At 38.2% G+C, this 23,199-nt stretch overlaps 1 protein-coding gene and 1 long non-coding RNA gene across 2 annotated transcripts; both read right to left on the bottom strand.

Annotated features, from left to right (window-relative positions):
* Positions 1-4,041: 4,041 nt before the first annotated feature.
* Positions 4,042-6,000, bottom strand: LOC130738372 (carboxylesterase 1-like). The gene has a single exon (XM_057590343.1). The coding sequence runs from the start codon at positions 5,934-5,936 to the stop codon at positions 4,944-4,946; it is 993 nt and encodes a 330-aa protein (XP_057446326.1). The 5' UTR covers positions 5,937-6,000; the 3' UTR covers positions 4,042-4,943.
* A 13,263-nt stretch (positions 6,001-19,263) lies between these two features.
* Positions 19,264-22,277, bottom strand: LOC130738371 (uncharacterized). Its single transcript, XR_009019355.1, has 4 exons — positions 22,089-22,277; positions 20,644-21,808; positions 19,792-19,902; positions 19,264-19,539 (listed from the first exon to the last, which is right to left on the bottom strand). It is a non-coding gene; the product is annotated as an uncharacterized LOC130738371 (long non-coding RNA).
* Positions 22,278-23,199: the final 922 nt, after the last annotated feature.

The raw sequence follows: 23,199 nt of genomic DNA, 5'->3' as shown, positions 1-23,199 counted from the left end.
GCTTCCTTCACAAACCTCTCAAATCTTGGTTCCTTGAGCCAACAGTTCATCACCCGAAAGGGCTTTGGTCCCCAATCACATATTCTACTTCTCAGTAACAAGGGACAATGGTCGGATATGTCTCTATTAAGCCCCAATTGAGATTTATTGGGCCAATGTGCAAGCCAATCATTTGATATGAGAAACCTGTCGAGGCGACTCTGAGCACTCCCATTTGATCTGTACCATGTGTACTTCCTCCCAGCAACTGGTAAATCTATCAGCTCTATACCTTCAATGAAACTGTTGAATTCTATGATCTCCCTCCTCTGTGGACCTCCCCCCATCACCACACCCCTTCTTTCATCATCCTTCCTTATCAAGTTAAAGTCACCACACAAACACCATACAATCAAATTGCACCTTTCTTTCCAGTCTAACTACGCCCTCCACATACTCCGTTTCTCCTCTATATGGCAGGATGAGTAAATGCTGACAATAACAGAACTAACTGTCATGTCACCCCATACCCCAACTAGTCCCAGGAATCCATTGCCAGAAACACAATCTTGTACCTGGAAAATGCCTCTTTTCCACACACAGAGAAGTCCACCTCCTCTATTGATTGCTGGCATTGCCCTCCATTCGAAATCATTGTCCCCCCAAATTTGAGAGCATATTCTCACATCAACTGCTTCAAGTTTGGTCTCCTGAATGCACAACATCTCCACCTGTTCCTTATTCACCAGCTCCCGGATGACCCTTCTTTTGGCCTCACTACCCAATCCTCTTACATTATAAGTCATTATCTTCATAGAAACATATCATGACCCCTGCCTGGTACAACACCAGCCTGTTCCCGCATCATCTGTCCATCCCTATGCTCCATGTCAATTAATCTGCTAATAATTTCCTCCTCTGTACCCGCAGCTATGATTCCAAGCTCCTTACCCATAGACCACAGCTTTCAGGCTTCTGCTACTTCATTCCGCAACCAGAAAGCTTTGTTGCAATTTCTAAAGCCTGAGTCTGCTAATGAACTGCACGAAGAGCGCAAAGATGCCCTGAATTGGCGTCTCTCCGCAGCTTTCATTCTGACCAGCGACCTCGTTTCTGATGTCCTCCCATCATGCATTGCAACCTGTAGGAGCCTAGAAGTTCCTCCAGTTCTACTCAACAGCATCAGCGGTTTTCTGATTGCTACTGCTTCCCCCTGAGAATTGCAAGTAGTTTCTACTGTCACTGATGTTGTTAGAGTGACATTAGGGTTCAGTTCCCTCTCATCTAAAGCTTCTCCTTGTGAACATTCCAGATTACTTCGCCCATCTACTATCTGGTTTTCCTCAACCACAACTTCATCTGGCATCCTTATCTCCTCTTGATTCTCCCCATTACGACCCACTTCTGTTTCTGGAACCTCCTGATTGCAACCCATATTTTCAATTTGGGCTTGCAACAACCCACTTGACCCAAGTCCATTCTGCATCAAAGCATTACCCATAATAACCCCAACCCCTTCCTCATGTGCTTCACTTACGGCCTCTGTTTCTGTTTGAGTGCTGGGCCCCACCAAGTTGTTATTAGCCTCCACATTTATTTGATTTTCCGTTTCCACTGAGTGCATAATCATTGCCAATACAATATGGTTTTCTCCACCCTCATTATTAGCCACATCATTGGTGTCCCCAAGAGAATGATTTATTGCACCTTGAAAACCGCATTGGCCTTCCTCCTCCCCAGGGCATGAACGGTCGTCCTCCGCATCGCCCTCCGACGGTTCCGAGAACTCTCCGCCGCAGTTCAACGACCATCCTGATTGTGCTTCGTTATCTTCCTCTGATTCATCCGTACAGCAGCACGCATGCCCACCACACATCTCCTCCACAATTATGATTGTATATGTAATTCCATTAATGAATATCTTCCTTGTCTGAGATATGTACTCCAGAGCCGTTGTTCTGATCTTAATTCTTGCGTATTCCAACCTCGTGAACGTACTTGTGTCCTCATCCACGTTTATCACATCGCCTACAGGAAGGAGAATATGCTTAAAACAATCTAGCGTCCACATATTCAACGGCATTCCAGAACAGCGAACCCAAGTGATTCTACTGATAGGAGCAATCATAGGGCTCCATGATTGGATATTGGTCACATACTCCTTCAACCACTCCTCCGACCCTTGCATAGCATCTTCAAACGTTACACCTTCTGGCCCAGTAAGGAGAACCTGATCATCTCCTAGATACTTTATTTGGATGGTGTTGTGCCCCTCCAACAAGAACGCATCTTGGATCAGATGCATTTCTTCCAGGTTCTTGATGGTTCCCACCTTGCTCCTAAGTAACCAGTCATCACCTTTTGGTATCTCCGGTCCTACCCAGGTTTCTAGCGTCGCCATTTTCTTTTCCTCTTCCACGTGCACTTCTGCATTCTTTCCACTTCTGCTGTCTTTCCTTACCCGGTATATGTTGGACCGCTTGTCTATTTCCTCCATCGTACTTAGGCAGGATAACGTGAATCTTCAAGTTCCTTATTACAATCTTATCCAGCTTTCGTTCTAGTTCCTGCGAGTTCTGCACCTCCAAAAATCGAATAAATCCGAACCTTCTCCCATTCCTATCCCGCCTAGATGGGATACATACCTCCAAAACCCTCCCGTACCACTGAAAGAGTCTCCACATCGCTTCCTCCCCATGGTCCTCCGGGAAATTTGTGAAAAAGAACGTAGTAATACATCCACGATTTCTGCCAATCAGTCTCGTCCATCCTCCCTTCTCACCTTGTCTTTTCCTCTCCCACACTCTCGTGTTTTCTCTCTCTCTACCTTTCTCTCTCATTTTTAAATCATAATTATTATTAATAAATAATGTGTTGAATAAGGGTTATTTGATGATCTACCCGTTGATGAGAAAATAATAAAAAACAAATCTCACTAATAATAATGTTTTGAGAGTGTCGGTAACACACTTTTGTACCCAAACAACACACTTAAAATAGAAAAAAAAAACGTACTTAATGAAAAAGATAACAAATATCCAAACACATAGTTACTAAGAGTATGGAAACTACAACTTCTATATCACCAATAATATTTTTCAAAACAAGTCTCTTGGTTGGTCCCCTTTGATTGAAATGCCGCCTCCACCACTGGTTTTGGCTTCCGTGCCTCTTTAATACTACAAGCATCCTTTAAAAAATTTAAAAAAACGTGACGTTCAAAAAATAAAAAAATAAAGGTTATTGGTGTGGTACCTTAAGCCAGATTAAGACGTGGTATTCAAAATAAGTTCGTTCGATAATAAAAACTCAATATATCAATTCAAAGTTTGATTTTATTCTATCGTATTAATGCAGCGTTGCATTTTTTGGGACGTGAGATTTGCGAGTTAGGTTTTCTGAGTTTTATTTATCCATCAACCATGGTCATTTTACGCGTATCTTCATCACCATCATTCGTTTCCACCTCTCATTCATTTTTTCATTAAAATATGAATTTCATAAGATAAAGTTAATTGATAAGTAAAATAAAATCTAAAGATGTAATATTTACCTTAACTAACATGATGATAATAATCTATTAAATTACTTAATACGGGTACCATAAAAAAAATCTAGAATACCACATAATTTACCATTAAAAAAAACGTGATATTCCTCAACTTGATTTTGATACATGATTGATATTAGAGTAATAATATATACACACCTCATTTTTTAAACACTCCATTTCTATCTCTTTTTATTTCTATCTCTCTCATCTTATCATCTATCACATCTCATATTTTCTCTCTTACTTTTTCTTTTTTTCTTATCTCTCACCATTCCACCTCTCCACCTCACCTCAAAAGAGAGGTGTGTATTAAACATTGGTGCCCACTAGGGTGGGCAACTTTTATTTTGGTCCACTGGTGGACCATCATTGACAACTGTTAGATCTTGGAATATAAGAATATTCTTTAGATCAATGGTCAAGATTGAATTTCTATATAAAGGGTATAATTGTCCTCCAAAATTCTCAAACCCAATCTCCTTTCTCCTCATTGTGATTTTTTCCTGTAGGAAGCAAACTTGTTACATGTTATTCACAGTGGTAGCAGAGCTTAGAAATGAGCCAAATCAATTAAGATTTCAACTATGAGAAACCAAATCAGTGCTCAACCCAAATTAAACAGTGAAATCAAAGTTCATACACACCCACACACAGTAACACAGAAGGAAGATTGGGATATGAAATCAAAGTTCATACACACCCACACACAGTAACCCATCTTCTCTTCAGTTGGTACACCATGCTCTTCATCTTTCCAGAACGTGGAGAAGCCATGGGAGATTGGGATCTGGAAGATGGAAGCCATGGGAGATGGGGATCTGGGAGACGCGGGCTTTCTTTCCATAACTTGGAGAAGCCATGGGAGATGGGGATCTAGGGGACGCTCCTCACGCCGCGAAACCGCATTTCCTTCTCCCTCGACCTGGCAGATTTATGCACAACGAGCATTTGGGATCTTCAGATGTAGGAGGAGAATTTGGATGTGAGTGGCTGCGGGCTGTGGCGGCATCGGTTAGATCGGCCATAGCGGAGTGTTCCGGCGGAGGTGGACTTGAGGCGACGGTGGCTACTCCAGCGCCGTTGGCGGTGTCTGGATCGTTTAAGGAAGGCAGTGTCATGAACCTGAGGCGGCGGTTTCATGAACTTGCTGCACGATTCGATCTGAAGAGTTTTGCACTTGATTTTCTTCGTGTTGTTGATTGTGGTGGTGTGTGTGTCTGTGTGCGTGGTTGCAGATAAGGAAAGAGAATTGTCTGAAGCTCAGGCAGAGATCAATAGGGAAGATGACTGAATTTTTTTATATTTTTAATATATTATAAATTACAAAAATAGCCCTTGGTGCACCGGTGGACCAATTTTTAAGTTGTCCACCGGTCCACCCTAGTGGGAACCTTAAACATTACTCTTGATCTTATGGACCCGAAGAGAAAATGAAAGCTTTCACCGAGCTAATCACATGCTCTGCTTTTGATGGCTCAAAATACTCCACCACATGATAACCTTCTTCCAGAAAATCCTTAACCACATGCACACCCTTCTCTTCCATTAACATCACCAACTCCTTCTCACGATCCACCAGAGGATCCTCACCGGTCCCACTCACCAATACCCTCCACCCAAGTTCCCTTATCTTATCCAGCTTCTCATCAAAACCAACCCCAGCTGTCAGATTAGCATACTCATGATCACGATTAGCACCAATTGGCAATGCAAGCTCCCACATGAGATCAGTAAAAGTTAAGGGGATAACATGGTTATTCTCATACTTCAACTCTGAGTCAGTCCTCTTGGTCCCACCAAAGAATGGTTGCCGCAATATCAACCCTTGAATCTTCAACGGCTCAAGATCATTCACCTCCGCTGAAGCACGTAGACCTACATGGTATGCGATATTTCCCCCAGCGCTGCTTCCCATCAGGTAACAATTAGAGTAATCAGCATATTTTGTCAGCCACTCATCTTTGCTGGTTCTGATGCAGTGCAGCGCTTCCATGGCGTCGTCATACGCGGCTGGTAACCGGTGCTCCGGCGCGAGGCGGTATTCGACGGAGGCAACGATGGCTTGGACAGTTTCCGCCATTTCCACTAAGAAGCTGTGGAACAAGGTGGAAGCAGCACTGAGCACAATGAAGCCACCGGCATGGAAGAAAAGAATGAGGGGAAGCTTTTGTTGTTGGTTGTGATTAAGGGTTGCGTTTCGAGGTAAGAATAAACGAAGCCAGGTGTTGTTTGATGGGTTGATTGGGATATCTTTGGTGAGAACTGAAAGAGTGGCGTCTGATGAAGGTAAGATGAGTGGATCTTCAAATAAGCGAGATAGCGTGCCGTCGGAGTTCACAACCAGATTCATGTTCTGGTAGGGGTCGATGGTTTGAGATTTTGGGCATGTTAATTGGTTGGACATGGTGAAGGAGAAAGGTTTGTTTGAGTTTGATTATTGCAGTGAAGAAGTTCAACGTCTTGTGATGGAATACAGTTTGTGCACCAGGCCAGCTCTAGATTATATAGAGTAATTAAGCACCCACGGATCCATAAATTTAATGTACCAGAAATTTAATGTAGTGGAGACAATATATACATATAAATTCGTAATAAAAAGAATTAACATATACTATTAGAACTAGGAACATTTTTTTACCAAAGAAGGCATAAGTGATGACATTTTTTACTAAAGAGCATAAAAAATTACATATTTTTACTACTCAAGTGAGGGCATTTAGGAATGTGAGACACAAGTGAAGATACTTAGCAATGTCAGACATATAAGAGAACATTTTTTTATTAAAGGGCCATAAAAAACCACATACTTTTACTACTCAATTTTTTTTCTAATGTTTTTTCCAAATTTAAGTGAGGGCATTTGCCCTCATACCACTACACTACGGCCCAGTTTGGAAGAGCTTATTTGAGCTTATCTGACAGCATAAGCTCTAATGCCAGTGTTTGGGAGAGCTTATGCAAACAGCTTATGACCTACCATAAGCTATTTTCAGCTTATTTTCATAAGCTACTCAGGATAGCTTATGAAAAACAGCTTATGCTTATATACAACTTATTTTTAATTTATTTCAATAAATTTTCAAAAATAGCTTATGAATAAGCGCTTATGTCATAAGCGCTTATGACCATAAGTGCTTAATTAAACTATTTTTCCAAACGGGGCCTACATCCGTCCCTAGCATGCGCGGTTAAGACACTCACAAATGCTAGAGTGAGTTTAAAAAAGGAAATTGAAGTAATGTGAATGTGATATATAATGTAATGTAATAATTAAGAAGAGAGATAGATATAAATATTTGGTGAATTATGTTATATTTATACTATTTGGTGTAGTGTAAGTATAATTGTATTGATTAAAATAATTCATCCACACTCATTTCACTTAAACCAATAGAGAGATAAAAGTGAGAGATATAAGTGGAAAATATAATATGTGATATGTTGAAAAAAAGTTAAGAGAGATAAAGAAAAACAAGACGGAAAGATGTTCTTCGATAGTGCCAAAAAAGTTAAGAGAGATAAAGAAAAACAAGACGGAAAGTTAGGCAAATCTTGCCGCCAAAGGAAAGAGAATTCCTCCTCCAATTTGACAACTTCTTCTGCAATCGAAGCACTACCGGATCCCAAAATGATAGCCTAAAAAGGAGTGTTCTTGCGTCAATTCCGCTGTATTTTCTGTCCGTTTTCAAAATGCCAGTTGGTGTCCGAAAGAACTGTAAGAGAAAGATGGGGGAATTCCTATGGGAAGGAAAGGAGGGTGAGAATAAACTAGCTTGGGTAAGTTGGGACGCTATTTGCAACCCCAAAGATGAAGGTGGCCTTGGTTTGAGGGATTGGGGAAAGTTCAACAATGCGTTGCTCGGAAAGTGGCGATGGAGATTGATGACGGATAAGGACTGTTTGGTGAGCTGGGTGTTAACCGCCAAATATAAGGGCAATGTGCCCGCCTCTGCCTCAACTTGGTGGAAAGACTTGAGAAGTCATTGCTATGATAATCATCAAGGAGCTTGGTTCGGAAATGGATTGACTCTACACTTAGGGGAGGGGGACTCTGTTAGTTTCTAGAAAGATATCTGGGTTGGGGAAGAAAGGTTGTGTGACAGAGTGCTGAGCCCTGGACCTCCTCCACCCAACCCATATGTCCCTTAACTCTTACTACTTGAGTTATCGTTCGGGGACTTGTTGATAAAATTTATAAACTAAGATAAATATATATATTTTCAAGTTTTTTTTATAAGCTTTAAGTTTTAAGTTAATATGTACAGAATGATATGAAAAAATTATTCTATTTAATTATTCTATTTTCTATGCTTAATCAAATATTAAACAGGATATATACCAAACACGGTGCACATAAAATTATTTTCCTATTCTATCCTATTATATTTCATCTCATTCTATTATTCCCTCCGTTCCAAAACTATTGTAGTTTTAGTTTTTTTGTTTTGTTTCAAAACCATTGTAGTTTTACATATCCAAAACACATTATCTCATTCTCTTCCATTCATACCCTTATTTAATATTGCATCTCCCAAGTACTACTTCTTATTTCCACCAATCATAATTCTCACAAATTAGTTGACCAATGATTTACATTCTCTCTTTTTCATATAACTCATATTAAGTAAGAGAATTTTTGTCAAATTATAACATCAATTAATGAACTCTTAAACTTTGTGCACACACCTAAAACTATAATAATTTTGGAATAGAGGGAGTATTTTTTTTATAAATTTCCAAGCACAAACTTGAAAAACCATCTCACATACACAAATATCACAAACAATCACACGCTGTTATATGTAGAAACCGGCAATGAATACGACGATGTCTTCGGTGGTTCAGTTTGAAACTGAACCACCATGGTGCAGGTACTGTTCCACACTTAAAGTACCAAAATGCCCATTTATTTTTTTCACATCCCTTCCTTCTCCTCTACTCCCACAGTCTCTTCTAAATTGTCTCTGGCGACATGTGTCGCTGTTACCAGCCGCCGCTCCACGACCTCCACCCCTCCACCACCTCTTCCAATCTTTCCTCTTTCACTGTCAGCGAAAATGGCTGAAGAGGCTTATACCCTCTGACCAATCATGGAATTGGTCCATTACCTCAACAAACACATCCCATGGACCCACCATTCGTGTCTTCAATTCGTTTTTCTCATGCTCACTCTGTCATCCGCACCAAGAACAAAGGCCTCCTGAAGAACCTAACAATAAAGCCATAACAACCATCTAAAAAAAAGGAAAAAATCAGAGAGTCAAACACACTTCTTCTATTGGACTTTCTATGTCCTGGGTTTGCAATTCAACATTGCTTGCTTTCAATAATTAACTAGTTAAGTGCTTCAATCATTCGGTACCAATTTGAGATTAGAGTTAAGATTTTGAGTAATTTCAATATAATAACATTTGGGGGTAAAATAAGAGACAAATTCATGGATGGAAGAGATGAACCGGAAGAGATGGAGTGGTGGCTTAGGTGAGAAGCACAATGGTCTGCCTTGAGCTTGGTGGAGATGGAGTGAGAACAGAAGAGAGGTTCACTGTACCAGTGAGGAAGTAGATCAAGGGTATTTTTGTTATTGTGATTATTTTAAACCTTTAATCTGAATTGCCTAATATTTAACCAATAAATCCAACGGTGGAGAATAGAATTAATGTACCACGGTGAGTCAGTTTTCACTGACCCACAGAAGCCAACACCAATGAATACACTAATCACGAGGATAAAAAGAAACCACACATCAGTGTTATCAGACTCGGACCGGTGATCGACTCGGTCGAGGCACTGGGTCAATGAGTCAATGGTTCAACCACTGGATCACTGGTTGAACCGTTTGACTCGGAATATATTATTATTTAAAAAAATCATAATACAAGTTAATACTAATATCTAATTATTTCAAATTGTAAATTTAAAACCTTCAAACAAACTAATATAAGTATTAAGTCTTATAATTATTATTACAATTTCACCTGAAATATTATTAATTCATCATAATTTAATTATTATTTTTTTTACCTAACACACCTTTGTTTATTATGTAACTTTGTTTATTATGTAACAGAAATTAGCCTTCAAAAAAAAATTATGTAACAGAAATTCACCAATTTTTTTTTATGTAAGAGACACGTTCAAAAAAATATAACAGACCACAACTTTTGAGATTGGGCCCAATACCACCAAAATAAAGTTTAACAATAAAAAGAGAGCAACCAGTAAAAGGGCATGAGAGTGAGACAATGAGAAACCCTAGCAAATAGCAAACAATTGGGACAATACCACAGCCGCACACAACACAAGCAATTCTCTCCCCCCTCTCTCTCTCTCTCACCCACAAGAGTAAGCAGTTCTCCCTCTCACGCTCTCTCCTTCTCTCCCACAAGACTTGATTTTCAACCAAAACTTAATGAAATCATGAATCTTTCTTCTCTTTCTTCAACTGATTCGGGTCCATTAGAATTAGAAGTCATCTACAATAAAAACATATAGTGTGATTTAGAGAAACACCAAGAAAGGAGAAGAAGCTCACCAGGAAGAAAGGAGAAGAAGCTCACCAGGAAGAAGAAGCTGAATCGTGAACCGCGAGCAAGGCGTGGTGGAGCGGCGGCGGAAACAAGCTTCACGTGGTGGAGCGGCGGCGGCGCACGATGAGAAAGATCGAATCAAATGGGTGAAGGATGCAGCACTGAGGTCTGAGACTCTGAAGATCGAATGGGTGAAACTGTGAAAGTTGAAATGAAACCCTACTGACTGAACGACACAGTTTTGATTTTTATGTTTTCACTTTTTTTTTTAAATAGCGAACCGGTCCAACCGTAAGGACCGAGTCACCGGTTTTTGGACTGAACCGGCCGGTTTTTTCCGGATCGCAACGGGTGAATTGCACGGCCGATCTGATGCTCGGCTCGAACCGGCTTAGGGTCCGGTTCTCGGCTCAACCGGTCGAACCGGCCGGTTCGAGCCGAGTTTTATAACACTGCCACACATCATCGAGGGAAAAGGATAACGTCAGTATCTCAGGATCCCAAACCTCTCCACATGATCCTATCATCATGGGATCCTAGATTTGAACCACAAATTAGTGAGGGTCCTATATTTTGCATTTTACATGTGGGTTTTGATATAATAGTTTTTAAAGAAAAATTTGCTGGAAATATTTTTAAACCAAAATTCGTAAAAATATTTTTAGGAAAATACACAAGCTTACCGGGAGTTTTAAACTGCTGCAAAATAATAATTGTTAATTTTTTCACCAAAGTGGAACAACTTTTGGAGAGATAATGAACTTAAGGGTGTTCATGAACTAACCTGTTGCACAGGTTTCTCATGATATTTTGGTTTCACAAATTCATTGAATCCAAACTTGTTACCTTCCAACGAAATTAAAATCATAGATTACCATCAATAAGGAAAAGTAATATAATTAGGTTTTGATGAACCTTTTAAAATCATTTGATCCACAAATCATTATACCTTCTTCAAATCGGCTGGAAACTAAATCTACTCCAATGATTCTTGAAGCACCACAAACCCTTGCCCTTTTCAGCAGCGTAAAATTTGGATACAAACTAATAGAGTGGGATTTAATATTAATATGTGATTGATTACCTTTACTTACAAACATTATATATAGGCATGTCAAGGTTCCAAACCTGTTAAAATCCCACAACTGAGAACACAAATTTTGTCAAGGGTAGAAGCAGAGTTGACCGTAATATTAAAGTTCCAATTCAAAACCAACAATTGAAAAGAGAAATCCAAATTGAATATAACAGCAGTGTTTGTGCTCACAAACAAATTAAAATTATATCCCATATTCATTCCATAGCCATAGAATACACAAAATTAGAAAGGAGTCATATTCACTACTAGAAAAAGGATTTTTCACATCAGGGTTTTCACATCAGTTGATTAAATACCTGATGTGAAAGGTAATGCGGTGGCAATTTCGAAATTACAGTGAACTTTTATAAGACTTTTCACATCAGTTACAAATGAAGACAAAGCATGAAAGAGCACAAAGTTACAAATGATAAGGGTTGAAGAAACACTAATAGTAGCAACAAAAATAATGAATAAAAAGACCCAAAAGTGAAGAATAAGAAGATGAGTAACATGAAGTTGAAGAAATATTTTTTTTGGGTTTTTAAAGTTTAATGGTTGAATATGGAAAAAGATGATGGAGGATGAAAATTTGGGGACTTTGTGTTTGTTTTCTGGAAATGATGAAAGAAGAAGGTGACATTGAGAATGAAGATGATGAGGTTGAAGATGATGGTTAAGTGATTTTTTGGAGTAAGCCGTCATTTTGGTCCTTGAATGTGTTTACTTACTTTCATTCTGACCGTTGGAGAGCCACATATGATGCCAACGTGTAAAAAAACGTGACATTTGACATTTTCCGTCTGAAGGACTAACGGAAAACTGAACAAATGACTAACTTGACCCACGACAACGCATTCAGGGATTAAAAACTACCATTTTCAAAGTATGAGGACCAATCCGTCACTGGTATACACAATCAGGGACCAAAATGACTGTTTACTCTCATTAAATACTATCATCAATGTGATTTCCTTATTCTATGTCCTCATTTCCTGTTTCTCATATAGAGAAATAAAGACTTAGAATAGAGAAATTACAGTGATAAAGTGGTAAAGCAACGCGATCGAATTCGAAGCATACAATGATGATGCATGGTATCCAGTGCCATGTAAAACAAACATTTATCTATATTTCAGTGTTAAAATTATTTAGGTCGAGAAACAACTGAAAAGCAAACAAGAGGTGTAATTGGATACAATGCAACATGAATTTGACGTTGTTGTGGTGAAAATAATCCTAACATATTTGTAACAATTAAAAGACATTTGCAATAACCGACAACAATATAATTTATAATATTTTATTAATCATTTAATAATCTTATTACAATTATTTTTTTGGTTTATCACTTGATCCAACACATTCATCTTCTTCTTAATTATTTTTTTCGTTTAAACTTTACGCTTATAAACAACTCTTTTGATCTTTAAACCGTTTCTCAAGGGAAAATACAATTTCATATGCTCTCTTCATTTAATCCTTTCTTGTTACTCCCTAGCAACATTAGGGTCTTCGATGACTCCACGATTAATCTAAGATACTATTTTTCAGTGTCTTCTACGAGATCTAACCTACTTGTAATAAAATATAGAATAAGGAATGATCACACCTTGTTATTCCACAAAATATTGCATCGATAACCACAACATATAAAAATAAAACTAATACAATCTATTAAGAAAAATAAAAATCACAAATAAAATCAGCATACTAGCTTAGTCGCTAGGCGGTAGTGGGGCGAGAGTTGTTGAGCGGAGGTGAGCAGCAGTAGTGTAGCGACAGTAGAGCGCCAATGCGACGATGGAAGTTGATAAGTGCATAATTTACCTAATTTTCCGTAGTAGTTTAGGCACTTATCATGAGAAATTTCAATCAAATTGACTATCCTTTGATTAGATTTGGTATATATATATATATATATATATATATATAGTTTTTAGTTGTAATATGTTTAATTTAGTTAGAATATGCTTTATAAGTGTTTTGACAGTGAGCTTTTGATGTAGGAAAAGAGTTAGAGAAAATCCAAGCCAAGAAAAATGTATTTTGAAGAGGAGAGTTTCTCTTAGCCATGATATATGTCGCTTAGCAAGGGAAGCAAACCTTCCCATGAAGGAAAAAGATTTCGCTTAGCAAGAATAAGGCTCGCTAAGCGAAAGTAAGGCATTTCAAAGGAGATTATCAGAATTTCGCTTCGCGATCAAATCTTTGCTAAGCGTAAATCCACGACTCTGGTTCATTTAAATAGAAAAAGCTCACCACTTTTTAGGGAGATTGGAACTTCTTAGAGAAAAACTTCAGAGAGAACGAAGAAGAAAGCTGTGCACAAGGATTCTTGACCCTGCGACGAGTTGTACACGGTTCACGGACGTCACGAATCATCACCATCATCTTAGTTCTTCTTGAAGGAATTGTATTACGTGCTTTTCATTGATAAACAATTGAGTATTTATATACAAATGTCCTAGGCTAATAGTTAATAGGAAATAAATCTAAACAAGATTAGATGTGTAATTACATCATAATAAATCAAGAATGATTATTCATATATTCTATTCTAATATTATATTCTAACACACCCCAGTAGTCGAAGCTGTAGGTTCACCGATGCTGAGACTGGAGCAAAAATCATCAAAAAGGACTCGAGGTAAGCCTTTCGTAAAAATAAAATACTATTCAAACGCGAGAGCGGCCGAAAAAAACTCTGAGTGACTTGAAGAGGAGGAACCATTGTTGGCGTAAGGAACAACCGTTGGCGTTGGAGAGCCGGGATCGGAGTGTGATCTGCCATAAAATGGATTAGGAAAAAAATGGAAAACATTTTTTTTTCTCTATCTGGCTGGGATGGTTCAACCGTTCTAGAGAAGAACCGGCTGGAGGCCTGGGCAAACCGAGTGTCCGGTACACTGGGTTGGAGGTTGACCCGGATTTATTTTTGGGTTTCTTTTTTTCTTTGGGGTTGGGGTCAAATTGGGCTAGGGTTTCGTGGCTTGCAGGTCGTGTCTGTTTGGCTTTGTCTGGGTCGCGGGTTCCTTCGATTGGAAGGTGGAAGCAACATCCCGTGAGCGTGGAGAGAAGGCGGATCGGGACAGGTCGGTGTCGGAGGTTGTAGGCGGTGGCGCGACGAGGCCGGATCAGGAGGCGTGCGCGTTGATGACGCTGAGACCACAGGCGTAATACGTGGTCGCGGTTTTGCTGATGCAAATACTGCGACGACACGCGGTGGGGAAGCGTGTGGCGGCGATACGGTGGAGCACGACTGGGTTTTTTTTTTATTTGTTTGAATGAAGAAGAAGAGAAGAAGGTGGTGAGGGAAAGAGGAAGAACAAGAAAAGGTGGTGCGGCGGCGGCTCAAGCACGACGAGGATCACACGTGAGAGCGACTCAATCACGACAAAGATGCACGTGTGAGCGACAACGGCATTCAAAGAGGAGAATGGGACGGCGGGGGCTCAATCACGGCAAGGGCCTGTGAGAGCAGCGGTGGAGGCGACGCTCTAAGGATAAAGGGCGACACGATTGCTTTAACGGCGGCACGTTCAGGAGAAGGTGCGGCGGCGGCGACGAAAGGAAAATAAAACTAAAAAAAACTTAAAAAGAAATAAAGGCTAGGTCATAGGATCGGAACTAGCTTCTGATACCATGAAAGAATTGTATTCCGTGCTTTTCATTGATAAACAACTGAGTATATATATACAAAAGTCCTAGGATAATAGCTAATAGGAAATAAATCTAAACTAGATTACATGTGTAATTACATCATAATAAATCAAGAATGAATATTCTAATATTCTATTCTAATATTATATTCTAACACTTCTCTTGTAAGCTTGAAGGAATCCATGAACATGAGTTTCTAAGTTTCTCTTGTTGGATTTAGATGTAACCTTTAACTCTGATGTGCTCTTCTTGATTTCTATATGTAATATCATTTTTATCACATGATTCAATGGTTGTCTCTTGTTCTTAATGCTATGTTTTAGTTTGCGCACCTAGAACATATCGCCTGATTCGGCATAAGAGCGGAAGCTACGACGTCTAAAGTCTGACCTAGGATTCACCATCTAATAAACCTAATGTGTAGGAATGGAATTAGGCTTGTTAGTCATTTAAACACCTAAGCTTAAAGATAACTTAATTTTTCTATAAATGTGAGGAATCAATACTTAGGAAAGTGAGTTATATATAACCACTAATGTGAGGAATCAATGAAATAGGGTAGAGCTGGTGTTGGTGAATCATATATAGGAATGAATTTGCATATAGAATCATAGGACACTAGTAGTTAAACAGTGAACTCCATTTCCAACTGCTTTCTCATCTTGATATCCAATCGCTTTTCATTCTTACTTTGTTTAATTTACATGTGCATTTGTTCACTAAAAATCATCAACCTTTTGAAATTCTATTGCTTGAGTAACTTTACTATAGAATGACATTTGTATTAGCAATTCCCTGTGGATACAAAAAAACCTTATACTATACTACAATTGAATCTGGAGAATTTTGAATGTAGTATCGATGTATAAAAATCTCTCAACAGAAGTGCGACAACAATTGAAGGCAGTGCAACAACAGGATTGTTTGGTGGAGGGAGGCGGTGACGGTACCGTCACTAGAGGGAGAAGGAAGTGGTCGAGAGAGAGGGTGAGGATGAGAGGAGATTATAAAGGAGGGTCTGAGGAAGAGGGTGAGAGATAGGTGGCGTAGCTGAAGGTATAGGAGGAAGAGGTCCAGGGTGAGGGTGATAGTGGCGGAGGAGAAGAATGGAGGAAGAAAATGCCAAGAGTTCAGGATGAGGGAAAGGATGGTGGAGGAAGAAGATAGAGATGTTGACAGTGAGGATAACCGAGGAGGAGGGAGGGACGAAGAGAAAGGGTGAGGGAGGCCGAGGGTGAAGGTGCAAGAGTAGGAGGAAGGGCCTAAGAGAAAGAGAGCATCGAAGAGAAGGAGGAGGGAGGGGCCAATGCAGAGGGCGACAGAGGGAGCGGAAGAATGTAAAGGTTTGAGAAATGAGGGAGAGAAGAGGCGTATAAAATGTTAGACCAAGATTTTACTTCTGTGTACATCTCTAGGTTTTGATGATAACAAGTATATATTTTGTATATGAATAACTTTAGTACTCTAACGTTTGTCTTTTGTATGTTTGACAAACAGGTTCTGATTCTGATTGAAAGTGGAATTTATCAGAAGTCAAAGACCAAAGTATTGACCAACAAACCGCTTCTGCACTCACTACGTTCTGACAAACGGTAGTTTACTGCTTCAGATGTTCTGAAGATAAAAGCTCTGATGAGGGTACTGAAGAATCAAGTGCTAAGACTCTGAAGACCAGAAGTTCTGAGTGAACGATCAAAGATTCTAAATACTTGAATATTATGAAGACCCAACGAAAGCTGGCTCTGAAGACCAAGTGCTTCTACTCTGAAGACTAGAAGTTCTGAAGTGCACGGTCCAGATGTTGAAGGCTTGAAGTTCTGAAGATCCAAGCATCCTTGTGACTCTGATTAGAAGCTTCACAGATTCACGTTTGACAATGGTCACTATCAAATAGTACAATCGCAGTGTACTAACCTGACCACCACCTAACGAGGATCAGCCTTTGTACGATCTGAAAATTCCAGATGTACCCTCCAACGGATAGAATTTCACAACGGAAAAATCACTCAAGGCTTGGAGTACTTAAAGGCTGAAGAAAGGAAGAAAAAGCTAAAAAAACTCATTGCAATCAACCTACACTCAAGCATTCCTTAGCAATCATTTTCTTCATTGTTCTAAATTTGTTTACACCTTGCTTGTTTTAGAAGTACTCTTTGTACACCCAAACTTTGAATATATTGTTTGTATTCCTTAAGGGACCAGTTAGGTCAGGATCATTGAGAAGACTAAGACTTGTGTGTCTTTGTGGTTGCTAGTTCATAGGCGTGTTAGTCACTGAGCAAGGTTTGCTAGTGCAGTTGTAACAACTTTTGATTAGTTGATTACCTTCATTCAACGAAGGAAGAAATCACCTTAACGGGTGGACTGGACGTAGCTTGAGGATTTGTTCAAGTAAACCAGGATAAAATCCTTGTGTGCTTCTCTCTTTACTCTTTGCTCCCTTTATCTTTGATACCGAGAGATTTACGTGAAACTTCAAAAGTAAACGTTTTTATTGCAAAATTCTATTGAACCTCCCCTTCTAGTGTTTTTCATACCTTCATAAGAAAGATTGGGCGGAGAAACCAACGAAAGTTAGCATCGGCCTATACGACTCTAGCCCTTCAGCCTCGTGAAATGGATTGTATTTTTCCACATTAGCATTCGTCAAAACTAATGCAAAGATTGATGGTGTACGTTGACTCAACCACACACAACTGCTAATTATAGGCATCAAACGCTACATATGGGACATTGATTTTAGCATTTGTCTAAAATGCATAGAGATGTTAGTTAACCAACAATAAATGTTAGTTAACTGACACTGATTGTCGTTGGTCAGATTGACGACATAAATGTGTTTTTTTACTCTTTGCATCAGTTTAGTCGAGCTAATTAGCCAAAATTAGCGTCGATGTCGTGGTCGACACTAGTTTTGGTACCCTTTTTTTTGTTGTGACTAGTGACCACTCTTATTGCCATTGTCACTTCCCCCACCATCATTGCGGTCGCTGCCACCACCACCATCGTCACCGTCGCCGCTACTGCCATCATTGTCGCTGCCACCTCACTACCAAAAATCTCCCCACCACCGTGTTTTCATCTCATTATTTTCAATCGTTTTAATTTTTAGGTGAAAATGAAAATATTTTTTCTTTTATTTTGATAATATTTTAGAAAATATATTTTCTAAATATCAACGAATCATGTTAATTATCAACTTTATTTTTATTTTATCATCATGCTAGCCCATGGTCTTTAGTCTTATGGTGTAAGGACTCGACTATGTTGGTATGTTGTATCTTGGGTTAAGTTGTCCCTTTTTCCTGTGGGCTTTGTCCCATTATGCAAAGGTCCGACTAACAAAAATTAAACTCTATTGACAAAAAAAACAAACATTAAACTCTTAAAAGAGTCACTCTAGCTTGAGCTATCACTAGGATGGTTCTCGTGCGATGCACGTTAGGCTTCATCTGTCGTTTTTTTTGAGTTTATGCCTAACTAAAAGTTATAGCAACAAACCGCGCGTACGTTGCAATGATAAGGGAAATATCTTCAATATTAGTGAACTTTATATCAGACAACTTTCGAACACTTCATAATTATTATCCTCATAGAGATTGCCCCATGAACAGTAAAAGTAAGAAGGAAATCATGGAAAAGCGATAGAGGAGAACGACGGCTACAGGAAATTTGTACCTGTCTTTAAGCGAGAATCCATGAAAAGGAGATATAGGAAGTACAATACAACTGTGAGAATAGCATGGAATAGGTACGGGAGGATGAGTTGGAGCTATGTCATTTTCGCTGTTAGGAATGAGCGTTTGAGGCGATCACGACAAAAAACGGTGGGATGGGATTCTGAAGTTCACAACTGAAAAACAGAGGTGTACGAACCCCCTACAATCAACTAAGGGCTAGCATTAGCTACAGGCCCAACCCAAACGAAATCGGGTCAAAAAAAAAAGTGTCCATGAACAGTGAAATTAGGACTTTCAATTAAGGCTAGGAGACTAAAAAAAATATATCACATGACTGATAAAAGGTTAATGTTTGACATGTGAGACCGAAAAAAAAAATAGATCACATTATTAAAATGAATATCTAAGTTTAAGCGAAAACCAAACCAAGCTACTACCTCTAGTCCTATTTATAAAAACCGAGAAACTAATTCACACGGGTTAAAAAATATAGTTAAAGTAGTTAATTGCATAAATTTTGTTCTCAATTATTATTGAACTTTCGAAATTGTCCTGAACTCACTTTTCTTATTTTCTGTGTATTAGTAATGCTTAGGAGAGTAGAAAGAAAGAGAAAGTTCAATTAAATAATACTCTTATCAAAAATAATTGTTGCACTACAAACTGCAAGTTAATTCTTATAAAAATGCCCAAAGTAAACCTCTTATTTAGTTCTTATAAATAAAACCATACGTACTATATAATGAAGTTTTGATAAGAAAATGAATAGCATAACATGCAACATATAATGTAGCATTAGTCTCAAATCTCAATAATGGAGTACAATCAATTGTTAACTATACATCACTTTTATATCTGAACACACTTTAACTCCTTAGTTTATGAAGTTTGTGCTGGAGAATATTTCCTCGCATCAAAATAATCAACATTTAATTTGAGACCCTTTTCATAGCAACAACCCAAGCACCATCCCAAAGAGTAACAACCATGAGATAGGGTGTAGGCAAACAACCTATAAAGAAGAACTTCCAGCTGGTTTTGGTAGCTTGAAGGTACCTACAAATTGTCAGACACGCAAGTTACTATGGGTAAAAAGTCATGAAAACCGGAAGGAGGGCGAGGGCTACTACATGGACAACGAAGAGTACAACATAGATTATGAGGTGGGAAATAATACAAATAATGCAGAGAGAAGAACTTGCTATTACAATATGTGGTATTTGGTAATAGTTCTAATAGTTCTAATTACACAATTTAAATAAGGTGCTAAATTATATATAGATTCATAGCCAAATTTTTGAAACCTACCTCACCCTGTGAAACAGATTTCTTGGAACCAGTTGGTGGTTGTTTGCTTGGTGAAGGTGTTGATTCATGCTTTCTCTCAATATCACTTCCTTTTCCACCAAGATGAGTGTCCTGTCGCATCATTACAAATATACATGGCTTAAAATGTGATAAATTACAAATTACTATTAGCCTTTGGTTTTTAAGCAAGCATCGGAACAACTTCAGTTATTATGATATTCATTTTCTAGCAAGGAAGTATAAACTGCTATAATAAATTTGAGAAAACAAAAGTTGTACATGATTCTAATAAACAACCACAGAATGCTTTATTGTTCAAACAAAGAATCTGGCGTTCATGAGTGACATGTAGAATTCACCTTTAGCTTCAAACTATCAAAGCATTGAAAAGCTTCACAACTTAACTCTTGAAAATCTTCTTCTAAAAATGCACTTAATTTAATAAACAGGGCTAAAGCACAGTTTTTACAAATATCCATGGCACTAATGATGGATATTTTGCTTCTCCATCATATAATTATCAAGGAGCTTCAATTGATAACTAAATCACCAAGCTGACATTTTTACACAAAAGCTTGGAGAAGGAGTCTTAGTTGAGTACTCAAAACAGGAATAGTTATGTTTATTTATGAGATAAACACAAGAGCTTGCATTAGAAGTCAGCCTACTAAAACATAAAAGATTTTGTAAAGCTAGTGTATGAGTTAGAATTGATGGTACATAAGTGCTCATCATAAACATGTCAAAAGGGGATATATATATATATATATATATATATATATATATATATATATATATATATATATATATATATATATATATATATATATATATATATATATAATTACTTACAACTTCACTAACATGAGACAGAGTTGATTCAATACCAATCAAGTTGATTTGTCATGAGAACTTATCATGACATCCTTGTCACGCTTATTAGCTTTCACCAAGTTTTCTTTATTTTTCCCCTTGCTTTAGCTTATTTAATAACTTATCATGGGGTATATATAATTGCTTTGCCTTGCTAAAGATAAGAGATAGAAAAGCACACAAGGATTTTTATCCTGGTTCACTTAATAAATCCCTCAAGCTAGTCCAGTCCACCCGTTAAGGTGATTTCTTCCTTCTTAGAATGAAGGCAATCCACTAATCAGGTAAGTGTTACAACTGCACTTGAAACCTACAAGTGACTAACAATTACACTGACTTAGCTCACACTAAGATTCACTCTCTTAGTCTTCTCTAGGATCCGATCAACCTTGATCTCCTAAAGGTAACTAAACAACTGTTTAGGAAAGAATGTTTACAAAGAATTTGCTTCTGAAAAGCTAAGAGTAAACACAATGAATTCAGATGAAAGAATGCTTAGAAGGTTTTTGAATATAGCTTGCGCATCTGAGATTCTTCTAACCGCATCTTTCAATCTTCAGCCTCTATTTATACTCCAAGGATTAGGGTTTGAACGCTGCATGGAAATGCTACCGTTGGAGGGCAGTTCTGGAAATTCCAGCTTCTGCTGTGGCTGAGAATGTTAGGTAGGTCGTCAGGATAGTACATTTACTTTTGTACTTGGATAGTGACTTGACCTTTAAACCTAGTAGACTTCTGATCAGGGGAATGCTTCATGTTGGAACTTGTGAAGCTCGTTGATCAGAGTCAGAGGGAAGCAGAGATCCTCTGACCGTTGTATCTTCTGATTCTGAACTCAGAGGGAAGTACATGGTCTTCAGAGTCATCTTGCTTCTGGATATCAGAGTTTCCACTTTTCAGCTTCTGGATCTTCAGAGTCTTCTACACCATCAGAACATCTGAACCTTCAGAGTTTCTTGGTTGTCAGAACATCTGGATCTTCAGAACTTCAAGTGACTGAGTCCATATCAGAGCTTGTATGACTTCAGATCTTCTGAAGCGTTTCTACTGTTCAGAGTGAACATAGATGTTGCGAAAGCGTTGCTTGGGTCACTCTTTATGCACAATGCTTCTGATTTGTGTGAGATTGAATTGAGGTCAGAGCCTGTAAATAGCACACTCAGAAAAACACGTTAGAGTACCATAATTGTTCATACTAAAATGTTAACTTGTAATCATCAAAACATAGAGTTGTACTACTCGATCAAAACTTGATCTTATAGTTTTGTCTCATCGGGCATGTTAACTTCACAGAAAATATTTTATGATCACACTTTGGGAAAAATAGAACAGGTCATTTATGCACAAATTGTTGAATCAAGGCATCAAAGAAAGTCCAAAACTGTAGATCAAAAAGATGAAAACCCAAATTTTACATCTCTTACCCCGAGGGAGGACATACTGTTGAAGCTGATATTCTCTCCTCAACTGGGACCAACATTCCATCATCTACATACGATCGGAAAGTTTATGTGTTATGACTATGCTCCTTGGTAACATGTACATAATTAAAGCAAACAAATCACAAGTTAGGCATATAGAAATCATAGGAACCTAGAGAGAAATATAGTCATCGTACTACCATGTATCTAACTCTTTGGCCCAAGCTATTTGCAGAGCTGTAAGGATCCTCCAATATCGAGCCAAGAGAATTGTGGTCGAGCCAAGACTCCTAGCAAAACCCTGTACACCAAGTTCCAGCATTGATTAATATGAATAGTTATAGGACTGATTTAAGAAGCCCAAATATACTCCAATTTTTTAATCTACAAGAAATTTAGACACATCTAAATCGGATGAATAAGCAAAAACCTACAGAAGTGTAAAAAGTTAACCGGTAGAAAAAACTTTTAGCACTAGCATTGGTAGAATCAATTGCACATTTGCACCCTATTTATTGATCCATATATTTCAGTAAACACAAAGAGCTAATTAAGCACCAAGTGAATAAGCATCATCCATTAAATAAGAAACAACAACAGACACACTTCTATATGGTATATTTGTTGAGAACCTTCTACCTTCATCATTAATATTTTGTCACCTTATGGGTTTATAGTGTTTACATTGCATCATATCATGCGTGAGAAATAGAAGCTTACTACTTCATAAGTTTTAGATGCTACACAAGATGGATGATTAGTTGTTCAAAAAATCACAAACCTTTACCTATAACAAATAGTACAAGTCAAATGAGATGAATTCAAATCTACAAAATCACCCATTGGACAGGAAAATAGAAAAACTGACTTCACCATTGCCATTTGTGCTCGGATCCAGTCGCATTAAGCTCCATGAGATCATGTCAATAGGGTGGGTTTAAATTAAAGTATATAATAGAAGATGTTCTCATGAAATGAATTATTCTTTACTGAACTGGAGTTCTTAATGCAATCTTTACTGCAACATTAGTGTCTTCACATTCTGAAACACAAAATATTCAGTTCGTTTAGATTCATTATATTTATCGCAGCATCAAATACTAATCTTATTCTA

The sequence above is a fragment of the Lotus japonicus genome, chromosome 2, assembly GCF_012489685.1.
Source record: "Lotus japonicus ecotype B-129 chromosome 2, LjGifu_v1.2".
In the NCBI taxonomy this organism is placed as follows: Eukaryota; Viridiplantae; Streptophyta; class Magnoliopsida; order Fabales; family Fabaceae; genus Lotus; species Lotus japonicus.
The sequence above is the reverse complement of the archived record's forward strand: the minus strand, read 5'-3'. Positions and strand labels throughout refer to the sequence as shown.